This window comes from Sapajus apella, unplaced genomic scaffold (assembly GCF_009761245.1).
Source record: "Sapajus apella isolate SASKATOON/1434 unplaced genomic scaffold, GSC_monkey_1.0 scaffold2, whole genome shotgun sequence".
In the NCBI taxonomy this organism is placed as follows: Eukaryota; Metazoa; Chordata; class Mammalia; order Primates; family Cebidae; genus Sapajus; species Sapajus apella.
This window is the reverse complement of record NW_022436942.1, coordinates 76,296,639-76,313,797: the sequence shown is the minus strand read 5'-3', so window position 1 is coordinate 76,313,797 and position 17,159 is coordinate 76,296,639. Positions and strand designations below refer to the sequence as shown.

The window sequence follows — 17,159 nt, the reverse complement described above, 5'->3', positions numbered from 1 at the left end:
AAAGAAAAAATAATGGCATAAAGTATTGTTGATGAAATTCCGGCCAGGTGCATTGGCATACAGAAAGCCTCTCTAAGTTGGGCATAGTGGCTCATGCCTGTGATCCCAGCACGTTGGGAGGCTGAGGCGGGAAGATCACTTGAGGTCAGGAATTTGAGACCAGCCTGGCCAAAATGATGAAACTCTGTCTCTACTAAAAATACAACAATTAGCCAGACCTGGTGGAAGAAGCCTGTAATCCCAGCTACTTAGGAGGCTGAGGCATGAAAATTGCTTGAACCCGAGAGGTGGAAGTTGTAGTATGCCAAGATCATGCCACTGCACTCCAGCCTGGGCAACAGAGCAAGACTCCATCTCAAAAAACAAAAACAAAAACCAAACAAAAAAGGAAAGCCCACTCTACCGTTTTTATTTTCTATTTTTTTGAGACAGGATCTCACTCTGTCACCCAGGCTGGAGTGCCACCGTGTGATCTCTACTCAATGCAACCTCCACCTCCCAGGCTCAAGCACTCCTCCCACCTCAGCCTCCAGAGTAGCTGGGACCACAGGCACACACCACCATGCCAGGCTAGTTTTTTTTTTTTTTTTTTTTTTTTTTGGTGTATTTTTGGTAGATATGGAGATTCACCATGTTGCCCAGGCTGGTCTCGAACTCCTGATGTCAAGTGATCTGCCTACCTCAGCCTCCCAAAGTGCTGGGATTACAGGCGTGAGCCACCACATCTGGCCAGAAAATATGCTCTAAATAAAGAGAGGTAGGCTTTTAAAAATGTCACTCTAAGCGGGGTGTGGTGGCTCACGCCTGTAATCCCAGCACTTTGGGAGGCCGAGGCGGGTGGATCATGAGGTCAAGAGATTGAGACCATCCTAGTCAACATGGTGAAACCCCATCTCTACTAAACATACAGAAAATTAGCTGGGCATGGTGGCACATGCCTGTAATCCCAGCTACTCAGGAGGCTGAGGCAGGAGAATTGCCTGAACCCAGGAGGCGGAGGTTGCGGTGAGCCAAGATCGCGCCATTGCACTCCAGCCTGGGTAACAAGAGCAAAACTCCGTCTCAGAAAAAAAAAAAATGTCACTCTGTTCACAGTAAGGCAAGCAAGGGAAGCAAAATCAATTTCTTCCTAGAGGTGGAATGATGGGTAGGGAATGGAGAACTTTAGGAAAGAGGTGCCCCAGGTTCTGAGTCACTTCATGGCTTAAATATTCATTGATTATCAATCAACGGATGAACAGATATATGAAAGGTGGTCTCTCTGTTGTAGTAGGTAGTTAGTCAGACCTGAGCAGGGAAGGAGAGACGCCTGACCATCAGGAGATGCTCAGGCATTTGTTAAACTGTCTCTCTAAAATAATCATTGGTCAGGCCAGGTGCGGTGGCTCACGCCTATAATCCCAGCACTTTGGGAGGCTAAGGCAGACTAATCACAAGGTCAGGAGTTCGGGACCAGCCTGGCCAAAAACCCCGTCTCTACTAAAAATACAAAAAATTAGCTGGGCGTAGTGGCGGGCACCTGTAATCCCAGCTACTTGGGAGGCTGAGGCAAGAGAATCACTTGAGCCCAGGAGGTGGTGGTTGCAGTGAGCCGAGATCACACCACTGCACTCCAGCCTGGGTGACAGAGCAAGATTCCATCTCAAAAAATAAATCATCATCATCATCATCATTGGTCACAGCCAAGGCCAGGGAAAGACAGTCTCCCAATAGATAGAAACGCCAGAAACTGGTGATCAGCAGCTTCCCAATAAGATCTCAAGAGCTGGGTGAGTGGGCTTAAGCATGTGCATGAAGAGGCAAAATGGTGGAGTTTAACTGGTGCATGACCTTCCTCTAGGAACACTCTACTGATGAGGGAAGAACGCCTCAAGTGAGCACGCATGTACCTTCAGTAAACATGCTGCACATGCATAACATGAAACTATCATCTAAATGATTTGTTTTTTTTTTTTGAAACAGAGTATCACTCTATTGCCCAGGTTGGAGTGCAATGGCATGATCTTGGCTCACTGCAACCTCCGCAGGGTTCAAGCGATTCTCCTGCCTCAGTCTCCCGAGTAGCTGGGATTACAGGCACCCCCCCCCCACTACCACCATGCCCAGCTAATTTTTATATTTTTAGCAGAGATGGGGTTTCACCGTGGTAGCCAGGCTTGTCAACTCCTGACTTTAGGTGATCCGCCCACCTTGGCTTCCCAAAGTGCTGGGATTACAGTCTTGAGCCACCATGCCTGGCCCATCTAAATGATTTTTAAGTGTACAATTCAGCGGCGTTAAGTTCATTCCCATTGTGGCACAGCCATCAACACTATACGTCTGCAGAACTCTTCATTTTGCAAAACAGAAACTCTGTATCCATTAGACACTAACGAGAGTCTCACATGTCTGTCTGTGAGCAGAGACTGTGCCACTGCACTCCAGCCTGGGCAACAGAGTGAGACTCTGTCTCAAAAAAATTACAAAAAGGCCGGGCGCGGTGGCTCAAGCCTGTAATTCCAGCACTTTGGGAGGCCGAGGCGGGTGGATCACGAGGTCAAGAAATCGAGACCATCCTGGTCAACATGGTGAAACCCCGTCTCTACTAAAAATACAAAAAATTAGCTGGGCATGGTGGCACGTGCCTGTAATCCCAGCTACTCAGAAGGCTGAGGCAGGAGAATTGCCTGAACCCAGGAGGCGGACGTTGCGGTGAGCCAAGATCGCGCCATTGCACTCCAGCCTGGGTAACAAGAGCGAAACTCCGTCTCAAAAAAAAAAAAAAAGAAAAGAAAAGAAAAGATATGTCTGCTTGATTATAACAATCAAGTGACAAAAGTTTCTTTCACCCATATTCCTATATTTTGGCATTTATTAAGCATGTTCTTATTGTGTTGGGTACTCATTTAACTGTTCATTTAGCTTTCTCAAACTGTAAAGATAGTTAACCCTTTTAATCCATTATATTCAATGAACCAGTAGAGTGTGATATTTAATATCTGGTAATTACTTTATTCCCTGCCTTGTTTTGGTTTTGTTAATCTCTTCATTCATTCCACAGTTGTTTACTGAGTGTCTATTCTGTGCCAGGCATTATTCTAGGTATTAGGTGAGCCAACATTGTGTCACTGCTCTCCAGCCTGGGTGACAGAGACCTTGTCTCAAAAAAAAAAAAAAATAGACTGGACAAAGAAAGTGTGGCACATATACACTATGGAATATTATGTAGCCATAAAAAAGGATGAGTTCATGTCCTTTGTAGGGACATGGATAAATTTGGAAACCATCATTCTCAGCAAACTGACGAAAGAACAGAAAACCAAACACTGCATGTTCTCACTCATAGGCGGGTGTTGAACAATGAGAACACATCGGCACAGGGAGGGGAACATCACACACTGGGGTCTGTTGGGGGTTGGGGAGCTAGGGAAGGGACAGTGGGGGGTGGAGAGGTTGGGGAGGGATAACATTGGGAGAAATGCCTGATGTAGATGACGGGGGGACGGAGGCAGCAAACCACAATGGCATATGTGTACCTATGCAACAATCCTGCAAGATCTGCACATGTACCCCAGAACTTAAAGTACAAAAAAAAAAAAAAATTAGCTGGGCTTGGTGGCATGTGCCTGTAGTCCCAGCTACTCCAGAGGCTGAGGCAGGAGAATTGCTTGAACCCAGGAGGTGGAGGTTGTGGTGAGCCGAGATTGCACCATTGCACTCCGGCCTTGGGGACAGAGCAAGACTCTGTCTCCAAAATAAATAAATAATAAATAAATACAAATACAAAAAAGTTATCCATGTGTGCTGGCTGTGCCTGTAGTCCCAGCTTCTCTGGGGGCTGAAGTGGGAGGATCCTGTGGGCCCTGGAGGCGGTTACAGTGAGCTCTATTCATACCACTGCACTCCGGCTTGGGTGACAGAGGGAAAATCCATTTAAAAAATGCTACATGTAGCACCCTGGACAGAGAAGTGTTTGAGCCCCATGGTCCAGATAGGATTGTGGGATTTGGGGACCCTGTGACTAAGTGGCATCTCGAATGACAGGTTCCAAAACCATGCCTTAGGTCTATAAAGATTTTTATTGACTCTCTTCATACAAGTCAACTCTGTTTATCCTAATTATTTTTGTTATTATTTTCTAAGAGACAGGGTCTTGCTCTGTTGCTCAGGCTGAAGTGCAGTGGCATGATCATAGTTCACTATAGCCTCCACCTCCTGGCCTCAAGTGATCCTCCAACCTCAGCCTCCTGAGTAGCTAGGACTATAGGCGTGCTACTATGCCTGGCTAATTAAAATTTTTTTTTTTTGTAGAGACAAGGTTTCATCAAGTTGCTCATGGTGATCTTGAATTCCTGGGCTCAAGTGATCCTCCAGCCTCAGCCTTCCAAAGTGCTGAGATTATGGGTGTGAGCTAAGACACCTGGCTCTGGCTAATTAAAAAAAAAATTTTGTTTTGTTTGTAGATATGGGGGTCTTGCTATGTTGCCCCATGGTGGTCTCAAGCTCTTGGCCTCAAGAAGTCTTATAGCCTAGGCCTCCAAGCCCAATCTAGTTTATCTTTACAACATCCCATGAGATAAATATTAGGTCTATCAGGCGAAGGTGAACGGATCACACGGTCAGGAGATGGAGACCACCCTGGCCAACATGGTGAAACCCTGTCTCTACTAAAAAATACAAAAATAGCTGGGTGTGGTGGTGCTTGCCTATAATTCCAGCAACTCAGTAGACTGAGGCAGGAGAATCGTGTGAACCCGAGAGGTGGAGGTTGCAATGAGCTGAGATCACGCCGCTGCACTCCAGCCTGGTGACAGAGCTAGACTCTGTCTCAAAAAAAAAAGAAAAGAAAAAAAGAAAAATTAGGTCTATTTTGCAGATAGAGAAACTCGGGCTGAAAAAGGACCCTATGTTGCTGGGGACCCCATGCAAAACCCCCAACTCACTGGAGGTTGTTCTAGGCAAGGTACTTTCTCCTGTCCAGAGTGACCTGAAATGCAAGTGGACGTCAGGGCAGCTCCTTACACAGTTTCTGACTCAGGGCTGGCCTGAGCCCCTGCACTCAAAATGAAGAGGGTGGTGTTTTCCAGGCCAGCTCTGCTCAAGGGAAGGCTGGTGTCTGATCGTCCAGTGACACACAGAGTATTCAGGTGCATGTCCCCTTGGCTGTGGCAGCCTTTGCACATGTGACAAGGATTCAACTCTGTGGGACTAGAGTTGCAGTTAGACAGTCAGTTGTGGCTTTACCACCAGCCAGCTGTGTGACTCAGAGGTAACCTTCCAGAGCGGTAGGTTTCTCATTTATAAAACCGGATGGCGATGGGAGCGAAGGCTCACACCTGTAATTTCAGCACTTTGGGAAGCCGAGGTGGGTGGATCACTTGAGGTCAGGAGTTTGAGACCAGCCTGGCCAACAGGGTCAAAACCTGTCTCTACTAAAAATACAAAAATTAACCAGGTGTGGTGGCGTGTGTCTGTAATCCCAGCTACTTGGGAGGCTGAGACAGGAGAATGGCTTGAACCCAGGAGGCAGAGGTTGGAGTGAGCCGAGATCGTGCCACTGCACTCCAGCCTGGGCGACAAAGGAAGACTCCGTCTCAAAAATAAATAAATAAATAAAGCCAGATGGCATGTTGCACTGCACCTTAGGTATATGGGTTGCAGGGAGGGTCCAGTGAGATTAGAACCATACGTCGACCTGGCCAATATGTCAAGAAGGCTGCCCTTCAATTCACCATGAGGTCATGGAGAATTCTAGGCCCTCTGCTGAAAACTGGCCAGTTATCGATTTTATTCTTTTAATTAAAAAAAATCAATTATTTGTTTATTTATTTATAAAATTTGTTATTTATTTATTGATTTATTTATTTTCGAGCAGTGTCTCTGTGTCGCCCAGGCTGGAGTGCAGTGGCACAATCTCGGCTCACTGCAACTTCTGCCTCCTGGTTTCCAGCAATCCTCCTGCCTCAGCCTTTCAAGTAGCTGGGATCATGAATGTGCGCCACCACGCCCAGCTACTTTTTTTAGTAGTGATGGTGTTTCACAGTGTTGGCCAGGCTGGTCTCTAACTCCTGATCTCAAGGGATCCGCCCACCTCAGCCTTCCTGAGTGCTGGGATTACAGACATGAGCCAGCTTGCCTGGCCCAGTTATTGATTTTATTTATAGCTTGTTTATTTCAGGTGAGGATGTAAGGTGTTTGCCAGAAAAGCTGATGAACTACAATATCAAAATCAATGAACTCTCATTTGTTTACTCAACAAATGTATATTAGAATGGCAACTAGGCGGTAGGCAGGTACTGAGGATACAGGAAACAGGTCTGGTTAGTGTAGGATCTGCCACAAGGTCTAACATGAAAAGCAAGAATGAAGCTGAGTGCAGTGGCTCATGCCTGTAATTCCAGCACTCTGGGAGCATCAACTTAAGTCTAGGAGGTCGAGGCTGCAGTGAGCTATGATTGCACTACTGCACTTCAGCCTGGGCAGTATAGGGAGAACCTGTCTCAAAAACAAAACAAAACAAAATTCCTGTCAAGAATCTGATGAACAGTTATTTAAAAATCTTTGAGCAAACAATAAAAAAGGGCTGGGTGCAGTGGCTCACACCTGTAATTCCAACACTTTGGCAGGCTGAGGCAGGTGGATCATTTGAGGTCAGGAGTTCGAGACCAGCCTGGGCAACATGCAAAGAATACAAAATGTTTGTATTTTACTAAAAATACAAAAATTAGCTGGGTGTGGTGATGCATACCTGTAGTCTCAGCTACTCAGAAGGCTGAGGTGGGAGCGTCACTTGAGCCCTGGAGGTGGAGGCTGCAGTGATCTGAGATTGCACCACTGCACTCCAGCCTGGGCAACTGGAGTGAGATCCTATCTCAAAAAATAAAAATAAAATAAAAATAAAAATAATTAAAAAGGCAGAATTGTTCAGCTTCATGACTCAGTGTATCAGGAGAAAGAGTTTTTTTGTGTGGTTTCAAGAGGATTTCCTCATGGAAGAAGCATTTCAATAAAGGGGCTGTTGGACAACAGAACAAATGATCTTATTTTTTAATTTTTTAATTTTAATTTTTTTTTGGAGATGGACGGAGTCTCGCTCAGTTGCCTCCAGTTCACGTGATTCTCCTCCCTCAGCCTCCCCAGTAGCTGGGATTACAGGCACCTGACATCATGCCCGGCTAATTTTTGTAGAGATGGGGTTTCACCATGTTGGTCAGGCTGGTCTTGAACTCCTGACCTCAGGCAATCTGCCCTCCTCGGCCTCCCAAAGTGTTGGGATTACAGGAGTGAGCCACCGCGCCTGGCCAGAGCAATGATGTTAATAGCATTTTTTTGTTCTTCTTCCAACGTTTTATGAACATTTTCAAACATACAGAACAGTTGGAAAAATGTGAACACACATATTTCCAGAGCCCCCTAAAGCCTACAATTAACATTTTACTATGCTAACTGCAGTTTGTTTTATTATTATTATTTTTGAGATGGAGTCTTGCTCTGTCACGTAGGCTGGAGCACAGTGGCATGATCTCGGCTCACTGCAACCTCCGCCTCCCGGGTTCAAGCGATTCTCCTGCCTCAGCCTTCCAAGTAGCTGGGACTACAGGCGCCCGCCACCAGGCCCGGCTAATTTTTTGTATTTTTACTAGAGATGTGGTTTCACCATGTTGGCCAGGCTGGCCTCGAACTCCCGACCTCAGGTGATCCGCCCGCCTCGGCCTCCCAAAGTGCTGGGATTACAAGCGTGAGCCACCGTGCCCGGTTTATTATTATTATTATGATTTTAAACAGGGAAGTTTATCCTAGGGCTGTTTTATGGATGGCTCTTCCTGAGGATATCAAAGCCGCATTTTCCCCAGGACCGAATGGGACGAAGGCATGGCCGGGAAGAAAGGAACTTAGCCTGGGAATCTGACTGGGTAGCTGGTGGGAGAGCTAAAACGGGAAAAGCAAGAACATAACTCTTGAGAAACAGGTCCCGGGGACTTTTTGGCGCTCGCTCTCTTTGTGTGGTCCCGGCCAGTTCACCGGAGAACCGGAGTCTCGTGGCCGCTTTTGGCTGAAGGTCAGGGGATCATCTTTCTCCGGCTCCCTTCCGCAGAGGGTAGGGAAAGGCAGCGATGGCGGCCTTGGCGCCCGCCCTGCGCCCAGGGACACGGACAGGAATCCCTCGAGACGCTCAGCGGGGACTGCCAGGAGGGTCCTGCGTTCTGCAGCTTGGCAACCACCTCCTCCGGGTTCGGCAGCCCGGGGCAGTGGCGGGGGGTGCGTCCTGCGGCAGCTGCAGGGCCCCGTCCCACCCGCTGTCCCCGCGACTCCGGCTGCCGTCCCGGACGAAGTGGACTCGGGGAGGGCCCAGCCTCCGCGCTCCGCCCCTGGCCCGGCGGGACCCGACTCGGCGCGCCCTCGGCAGAGAGCCCTCCTCCCCGGCCAAGGTAGAGGAAGTTGGGCTCCCGCCTGGCTGGGAGGCGGGAGCGAGCTCGCTCCTGTTGTTTTCCGCTGGCGGGAGTGGGCAGGCGGGCACAGGGGGCGGGGTGCGTCCTCCCTCCCCGGCTAGGGCGCTCGGGAGCGGGGACCCGCGCCTGCAGCCGAGCGCCGCTCCCGGCCGCAGACACCCTGCTCCGCCGAGCATCCTTCCTGGGGGCCGACAAAGTGGGGCCACTCTGCCGTTCCGAGGACCTGGGAGGAGCCCGCGGTCCCCCGGGCGTCGGGGCCCTGGGGCGCACACATCCAGCCCAGCCGGAGCCTGCGTTTCCCGAGCCGGGATCTGGGGCGAGATGGCCGCAGGCGGCCGTGCGCCTGAGCCCCGCGTCCTCGTCTGCCTCGGGGCGCTCCTGGCCGGCTGGGTCGCCGTAGGTAAGGGGCCGCGATCTGGAGGGAAAAGTTGAGTTTTCCCAGTAAGCGGTGGGGAGGGGACAGAGAGGGACCGAATTCCCTCGGACTCCGCCCGGATCCGTGGTGGCCGCAGCCCCGAAGCCGCCCCAGAAGGGTCTTGGCTTCCTGCTCGCAGCTCCGCGGTCTTTGCAGGAAGGAATTTTCCCGGGCACCCGGTGCGGGTCGCGATACCTCCAGCATCCTGGGGCGGGCAGCCGGCGAGGCTGCGGAGGACCCGAGCCGAGGTGCGGGGGAAAATAAAGAGGCACGTGTGCCGGGAAATTGATTTTTTTTTTTTTAAAGAGTCGGATGTAAATTCGCGTTCTGGTTTTATTAATACCTGATAAGCTGGTGCTCAAACTCGAGACTCCCACTTTATTCTCCTCCCTCTGCTCAAGGTTGAACTCGTCTTACACCTGTAACCGGTGGACTTCCCTACACACCTTTGCAAGCCTTCCTGTGCCGACCACCGCCTTCAAAGCGGGGTCTTCCGCCTTTACTTTTGGAAAAGCTTTTTATTTTGAAATACTTGGCTGGCTTACAAAAGACTTCCCCTCACACTTGACATGATTGAGAAAAGGTCTGAAATGCTTCATCTGTAGTCTGCTTTGCTACGAAAAAAGAATTGTGGGGTGCTGGCAAGAATATGTAGAATGTAAAAACACTGAAAAAATATACATATTTGAATTTATTGCACCAGCGAATGCATGCCTACTGTGTGCTGGGAGTGTGACAAGCTGGGAGGAGGCTGGGGTGCAGGGAGAGGAGGTGGAGCCAGGAGGCTGTGAAGTGTGCCAGGATGCAGGCTGAGCGCTACGCTACTTTTTGTGTTCCCGGGTCGGCTTCACCCAACTGGTCTCTTGCAGATTTCTGCAGATGGGTTATAAGTTACGCTGGAGCTTCCTAGCAGCAAGTTCCAAAAGTTCTTAATTGTTAGACTCATACAATTTTATTTTGCTTTTTTTTTTTTAACCAACCATTTAAAAACAATAACATTTCCTATAACCTAGATTTCCAGTTTATCTGGAAAAATCCGAAGGTCTGGCAACACGCGGCCTGCTTTCCCAATTGGATTTGGACGGTGGTCATCCTCTTATCTAGGGCATATGACCTCAAATTTGTTCCACGTTTTCCTACTGTAATATTTGCCCCGCCTTCTTTAGTCATGGGCGTTACCTGCTGACCCTCCAGGCATTTGGCTGAGTAATCACTGTGCTGGGAGGGGGTGTGTGCGCGGGGTGGGGGGTGGAGGGGCGGGGAGAAGTGCAGTTCCCAGTTGGTCATCTCTGGAGGTTAAAGGTGATGGTCAAGTATTCCCACCTCCCCAGCCGTCTGCAGTGTTTCCTGCTCGATGAACCCCAAGGACCTGGGAAGTCAAAAGAACCCAGAGATGAAGTCATGCTGCTGGAATGACCTTGCTTTCAGGCTGACCGCCTCCTGCCCCATGGGGAGCCTATCTCCACTGCCATGCCCAGCTATTTTTTTCGAGCCAGGCTCTTGCTCTGTTGCCCAGGCTGGAGGTGCAGTGGCGCGATCACTGCGGCGATCCTTCCACCTTGTCCTGCAAGTGCTGGGACAACAGGCGTGTGCCACCACACCTAGTTAATTTCCAATTTTTTTTTTTTTTTTTTTTCTGAGACGGAGTCTTGCTCCTGTTGCCCAGTCTGGAATGCAATGGTGCGATCTTGGCTCACCAAAACCTCAGCTTCCTGGGTTCAAGCGATTCTCCTGCCTCAGCCTCCTGAGTAGCTGGGATTACAGGCATGTGCCACCAGGCCAGGCTAATTTTGTGTTTTTAGTAGAAACAGCGTTTCTCCATGTTGATCTCAAGGCGTTTCTCCAGGCTGGTCTCAAGCTCCTGGACTCAAGTGATCCTCCTGTTTTGGCCTCGCAAAGTGTTGGGATTATGGGCGTGAGCCATCGTGCCGCACTTTTGCCCAGCCATTTTGATGCCCAGACCTGCTTCACCTGTGTGCCAGGGGACTTCCTGAGCTTGGTGTATTTTTATTGTGTGTTTTTTAAGTTGGGCATTGTTTTGGGGAAAAAAAAATTGTCTTTCTCCTGACATTCAATGTCACACAACTTATATGCATCCACTAGCTACCCTGGATAGTAAACCCTAGGTTATTCTTGGGAAAAGTTGCTAAATAAATAAATAAATAATAAATGTTTGGATATAACTCTTACTTTGTAAATAATAATACCTGGGCAGCGTCAGGGAGTTTATATTACTCCCTCCTCTGTTCCCTATTATACATTTAAGCTTGGGGAGGCAACAGGGACCCTCTGGACGCCATATGAATGAATGACGTCTAAAATTGTTACTATATTTTATCATTGCATCCTGTCTGGTGCAGGAGACCAGAGTAAAGTGACCTGAGTGACAATCCCACATCTCCCAGTGATTTTCTTGGGACTTTAAGTGAATAACTTACTCTTCCTAAAGCTCAGTTTTCTAAATAGTAAAGTGAGGAAGTGGAGGACTGCCAGTCAAGAAGTACCCGTTCCGTGTCTATGTCAGACATCACTAATTGATGACCGTGTGCTTTTCCACTGAGCCAGGACTCAGTCTCATCTTCAGCCCAGCCCTCAGGGCAGCCACATTTCTGGACTAGATGCTCTCTAAGGGCACCTTCAGATACAGTGGTTTAAAAAAGAGTGGAGCAAGCCACACCAGTAGAAGTGAAATGCCTTCAAATGGTTTCTTTTGTGATCATGTCATTCTATGCCTTGGAGGAGAAGACAATGTTAGCTCAAGTTCCAAGACTAAGATTTCGACAGGGCTTTTTCCAAGCCACTGTTCCTTTATTTCTTTGCCAAGGAGTTAGGCAAGGGGCAGCTCTGCAGATCGCATGAACACATGTTGCATCTGTAACTCTAAAGTTCCCCTTTCTTTCCTTTGTGAGGGTTGCCACTGGAGAATTTGGGTTCCCAGTCCTAATAATTTCTTGGCCAGGCATGGTGGCTCTCGCCTATAATCCCAGCACTTTGGGAGGCTGAGGCAGGTGGATCACCCAAGACCAGCCTGGCTAACATGGTGAAACCCCATCTCTACAAAAATACAAAAAATTAGGCCGGGCGCGGTGGCTCACGCTTGTAATCCCAGCACTTTGGGAGGCCGAGGCAGGTGGATCACGAGGTCAAGAGATCGAGACCATCCTGGTCAGCATGGTGAAACCCCGTCTCTACTAAAAATACAAAAAATTAGCTGGGCATGGTGGTGCGTGCCTGTAATCCCAGCTACTCAGGAGGCTGAGGCAGGAGAATTGCTTGAACCCAGGAGGCGGAGGTTGCGGTGAGCCGAGATCGCGCCATTGCACTCCAGCATGGGTAACAAGAGCGAAACTCCGTCTCAAAAAAAAAAAAAAAAAAATTAGCGAGGCATGATGTTGGGTGCCTGTAGTCCCAGCTACTCGGGAAGCTGAGGTTGGAGAATCACTCGAACCGGGAAGGCAGAGGTTGCAGTGAGCTGTGACTGCACCATTGCACTACAGCCTGGGCAACAGAGCAAGGCTCCGTCTCAAAAAATAATAATAAAAAATAGAATTCTCACCTGCTTTTCTTTTTTTTCTTGAGATGGAGTCTTGTTCTGTTGCCCAGGCTGGAATGCAATGGCATGATCTCAACTCACTGCAACCTCCACCTCCTGGGTTCAAGCAATTCTCCTGCCCCAACCTCCTGAGTAGCTGGGATTACAGGCGTACACCAGCATGCTCAGCTAATTTTTTTTTTTTTATTTTTTTTTTTTTGAGACAGAGTTTCCCGAGTTTCCCTCTTGTTGCCCAAGCTGGAGTGCAATCTCAGCTTGCAATCTCAATGGCACGATCTCAGCTCACTGCAACCTCTGCCTCCCAGCTTCAAGAGATTCTCCTGCCTCAGCCTCCCAAGTAGCTGGGATTACAGGTGCACGCCATCACACCTGGCTGATTTTATGTATTTTCAGTAGAAACGGCGTTTCACCGTGTTAGCCAGGCTTGTCTCGAACTCCTGACCTCAGATGATTTGCCTGCCTCAGCCTCCCAAAGTGCTGGGATTACAGGCGTAAGCCACCGTGCCTGGCTATTAAGCTAATTTTGTATTTTTAGTACAGATGAGGTTTCACCATGTTGACCAGGCTGGTCTTGAACTCCTGACCTCAAGTGATCCACCTGCTTGGCCTCCCAAAGTGTTGGGATTACAGATGTGAACCATTGTGCCCAGCCCTCACCTGCTTTTTAAAGTGATTGTTCAGAAGCATTTCTTGCTATTTTGGAATCTCTGTCATTAGATGACATTCTCCACCTTTCAGCAAGCGGCTTAGTTTTTAAAATTTGGTTGTTTGGTGGTGGTGGGTTTTTTTTTCCATGCTGACTTGGCTCAAAGGTCTTTTGGGTAGGTATGGCCAAAATGGTGAGAGAATCAGGACTTCCTGGGGCTCTGACTTCAGATTTTTCAAAGGGAGCTCCTTCTAACAAGACAACAGGCCAAATGCAGATAATGATTACTCTTTCACTTAAATGGGAGGGATTGCCAGAGGCAGGTGGCAGTTTTTCTATAACAGCTTTATTGAAATATAATTTACATGCCACAAAATTCATTCTTTTTTTTTTTTTTTTTTTGAGACAAAATTCATCCTTTTTTTTTCTGTCTCCCAGACGGGAGTGCAGTGGCGCAATCTCTGCTCACTGCAACTTCCACCTCCCAGGCTCAAGTGATTCTCTTGTTTCAGCCTCCTGAGTAGCTGCGATTACCGGTGTGCACCACTACTGCCCAGCTAATTTTTGTATTTTTAGTAGAGATGGGGTTTCACCATGTTGGCCAGGCTGACCTTGAACTCCTGATCTCAAATGATCCACCCACCTTGGTCTTCCAAAGTGCTGGGATTACAGGTGTAAGCCACTGTGCCCAGCCAAAATTCACCCTTTTAAAGCGCACGACTCTGGATTTTAGTGTATTCCGACGTTCTACAACCATCGCCGCTAATTGATCATTTTCATCACCCCAACAGGTTCTGCTTATCTTCCTATTCCTGCTGCCTCTTTGTATTTGGGTCTTGATTGTGGAGGGGGCCCGGGCAATTGTGAAACTTCTCAGCAAAATGGGCTGCATTTGCTTCTTTTTACCTGGTGACAGTCTAACGCCCCTTAACACCTATCAGTCTTTTTTTTGAGACAGGGTCAGCTGGGTGCGGTGGCTCACACCTGTAATCTCAGCACTTTGGGAGCCCAAGGTGGGTCCGGGTGGAATGTGAGTTCAAGAGCAGCCTGCGCAACATAGTGAGACCACCGCCCCATCTCTAAAAAAAAAAATATTTACATTAAACAAACAAAAAAAGACACAGGGTATCTCTGTTGACCGGGCTGGAATACAGTGTCACGATCGTGGCTCACTGCAGCTTCAATCTCCTGGATTCAAGTGATCCTCCCACCTCAGCCTCCCAAAGCCCTGGGATTACAGGCCTGAGCCCCCATGCCCGGACACTTGTCGGTCTTGAATGGGTGTCAGAATCACTTGGAGGGCTTGCTAAGACACAGATGCTGGGCTGGGTATAGTGAATCACTCCTGTAATCCCAGCACTTTGGGAGGCTGAGGTCGGAGGATTGCTTGAAGTCAGGGGTTTGAGACTGGCCAGGGCAACAGAGTGAGATCCACCCACTATCTCTTAAAAAAAGAAAATTAAATAATTGCTTATTTGTTTAAAATAAATAAACAAAACACAGAGGGCTGCTGCTCTCCCACAGTTTCTGATTTAGGTGTGTTTTGGGGTGAGGCTTGATAATTTGTATTGCTCACATGCTATGGCTGCTGATCTGGGCTTTTGAACATGCTGTCCCCTCTGCCTGGGAACCCATCCTCACCTTTACTTGGCTGATTCCTACTTCTCCATCAGATCTCAGTTTGGCTTCCTGGAGGAAGTGTTTCCTGACATTTGCCCTAGTTGGACTCAGGAGCCCTTTCTCAGAGGCCTTATCTTGCTTTTTATCACATTGCGTTGTAATTGTCAGTTTATTGTCTCTTTTCTCCACTAGACTGTGAACTCTTGGAGGTTTCTGTGTGTTGTGTCCACCATGGGATTCCCCGTGCCTTGCCCAAAGTGGGCACACAGTCCCTACTGCCAGCCCATTCTTGCATGGAGCTTGCGAGAAAACTTGAACTCAAGGGCCATTTGAACCTGAACCATTTGTACCCGAGATGGAGAGAGAGAGGGAGGCAGAGAGGGCAGCGGGACAGTGGAAACAAAGCCAAAGCCCTCTTCTTTCCACCCCTTCTTGACTTGTAGGCAAATAAAGCTACTTGGGTTCTGTATCAGTTCTTTATCACCATGGTAACGCTGTGTAACAAACAGCCCCAAAATGATAGTAGTGCTTATTATCCAGAGGCCTGGGCGGTTGGCTAGATGGCTCTGCTGATCTGCCTGGGGATTGATGACTAGCTGAAGGCTGATCTAGAATGGGCCAAGCTGGAGCCACTGACACAACTTGGGTCTGCACCATGTAGTTTGTTTGTTTGTTTGTTTATTCTTTGAGATGGAGTTTTGCTCTTGTCACCCAGGCTGGAGTGCAGTGGCACAATCTTGCCTCACTGCAACCTCTGTCTCCTGGGTTCAAATGATTTTCCTGCCTCAGCCTCCCGAGTAGCTGGGATTACAGGTGCCTGCCACCACGCCCAGCTAATTTTTTGTATTTTCAGTAGAGACGGGGTTTCACCATGTTAGCCAGGTTGGTCTCAAACTCCTGACCTCAAGTGATCCACCCGCCTCGGCCCCCCAAAGTGCTGGGATTATAGGCCTGAGCCACCTCGCACAGCTGCTCTGTATGTGTTACTGCATCTTAAGAACACATAACTGACTTTTAAAAAATCCTAATACAGGAAGACTGTCCAAAAAGGGAGGCTGTTTGGAAATCAAGAAAGGTAATAACAGCCTGATCTCCCCTTGTACAGGATTGGAGGCTGTTGTCATTGGAGAAGTTCATGAGAATGTTACTCTGCACTGTGGCAACATCTCAGGACCGAGGGGCCTGGTGACCTGGTACCGGAACGACTCGGAGCCTGTCTTTCTTCTCTCGTCCAACGCTAGCCTCCCGTCAGCTGAGCCTCGCTTCTCTCTAGTGAATGCCAGCTCCCTGCACATCGAAGCGCTGAGCCTCCAAGATGAGGGGAACTATACCTGCCGGGAGATCCTGAACGTGACTCGGTGGTTCCAAGAGTGGCTGCAGGTGGCCAGTAAGTGAGGCTGGCAGGGAATGGGGCTGGAGAGGTGCTCAGAGCCTTGGGAAGGAGGAAGTCATGGTCAGGAGTATGGATTATGGGTTCGGATAGCCTGGAATTCATTCTGGGCCCTGCCACTTACAAGCTGAGGGACCTCTCACACCTCTATTTCCTCACCTGTTAAATGGGGATAAAAATAATTCCTGCGGCTGGGCACGGTGGCTCATGCCTGTAATCCTAGCACTTTGGGAGGCCGAGGCAGGCACATCACTTGAGGTCAGGAGTTCGAGACCAGCCTGGCTAACATGGTGAAACCCATCTCTACTACAAATAAAAAAATTAGCCAGGCATGGTGGTGCATGCCCGTAATCCCTGCTACTTGGGAGGCTGAGGCAGGAGAATTGCTTGAGCGTGGGAGGCAGAGGTTGCGGTGAGCCAAGATTGCACCACTGCACTCCAGCCTGGGCGACAGAGTGAGACTTCATCTCAAAAAAAAAAAAAAAAATTACTGCTTCTTAGAGTTGCTGTGAAGAATAGATACTAGTTTATAAAGTGCTTTAGGCCAGGTGCGCTGGTTTATGCCTGTAATCCCAACACTTTGGGAGGCCAAGTGGGCAGAGCACCCAAGGTCAGGAGTTAGAGACCAGCCTGACCAACGTAGTGAAACCCCATCTCTACTAAAAATACAAAAATTAGCCCGGTGTGGTGGCGGGCGCCTGTAATCCCAGCTACTCAGAGACTGAGGCAAGAGAATTGCTTAATCCCTGGGTGGTGGAGGTTGCAGTGAGCCGAGATCATGGCATTGCACTCCAGCCTGGGTGATAGAGCTAGACTCGTCTCAAAAAAAAGAAAAATAAATTTAAAAAGTGCTTTAAATGGCTCCTGGCATATTAATGAGCTTTTATTTTTAGCTTGTTGTTAATATCATCCTAGCTATTAATATCATCTTATTATGTAACAAAGTTACAGTATATTGCAATCAAAGCCAGGTGCAGTGGTGTGGGACTGTATTCCCAGCTACTCAGGAGGCAGAGGCGGGAGGATTGCTTGAGTCCAGGAGTTCTACGCTGCAATGCACCATAATTGCACCTATGAATAGCCACAGCATTCCAGCCTGGGCAACA

General features: G+C 48.6%; 1 protein-coding gene across 2 annotated transcripts in view; it reads left to right on the top strand.

Annotated features, from left to right (window-relative positions):
• Positions 1–8,416: 8,416 nt before the first annotated feature.
• VSIG10 (V-set and immunoglobulin domain containing 10) overlaps positions 8,417–17,159 on the top strand; it is a 44,208-nt gene continuing 35,465 nt past the window's right edge. For both annotated transcript variants that reach the window (XM_032241054.1, XM_032241048.1), the window contains exons 1-2: positions 8,417–8,829; positions 15,769–16,050. In XM_032241054.1, coding sequence (XP_032096945.1) covers positions 8,751–8,829; positions 15,769–16,050 — 361 coding nt within the window. In that variant the 5' untranslated portion in view covers positions 8,417–8,750. The remainder of the gene's footprint in view (positions 8,830–15,768; positions 16,051–17,159) is intronic.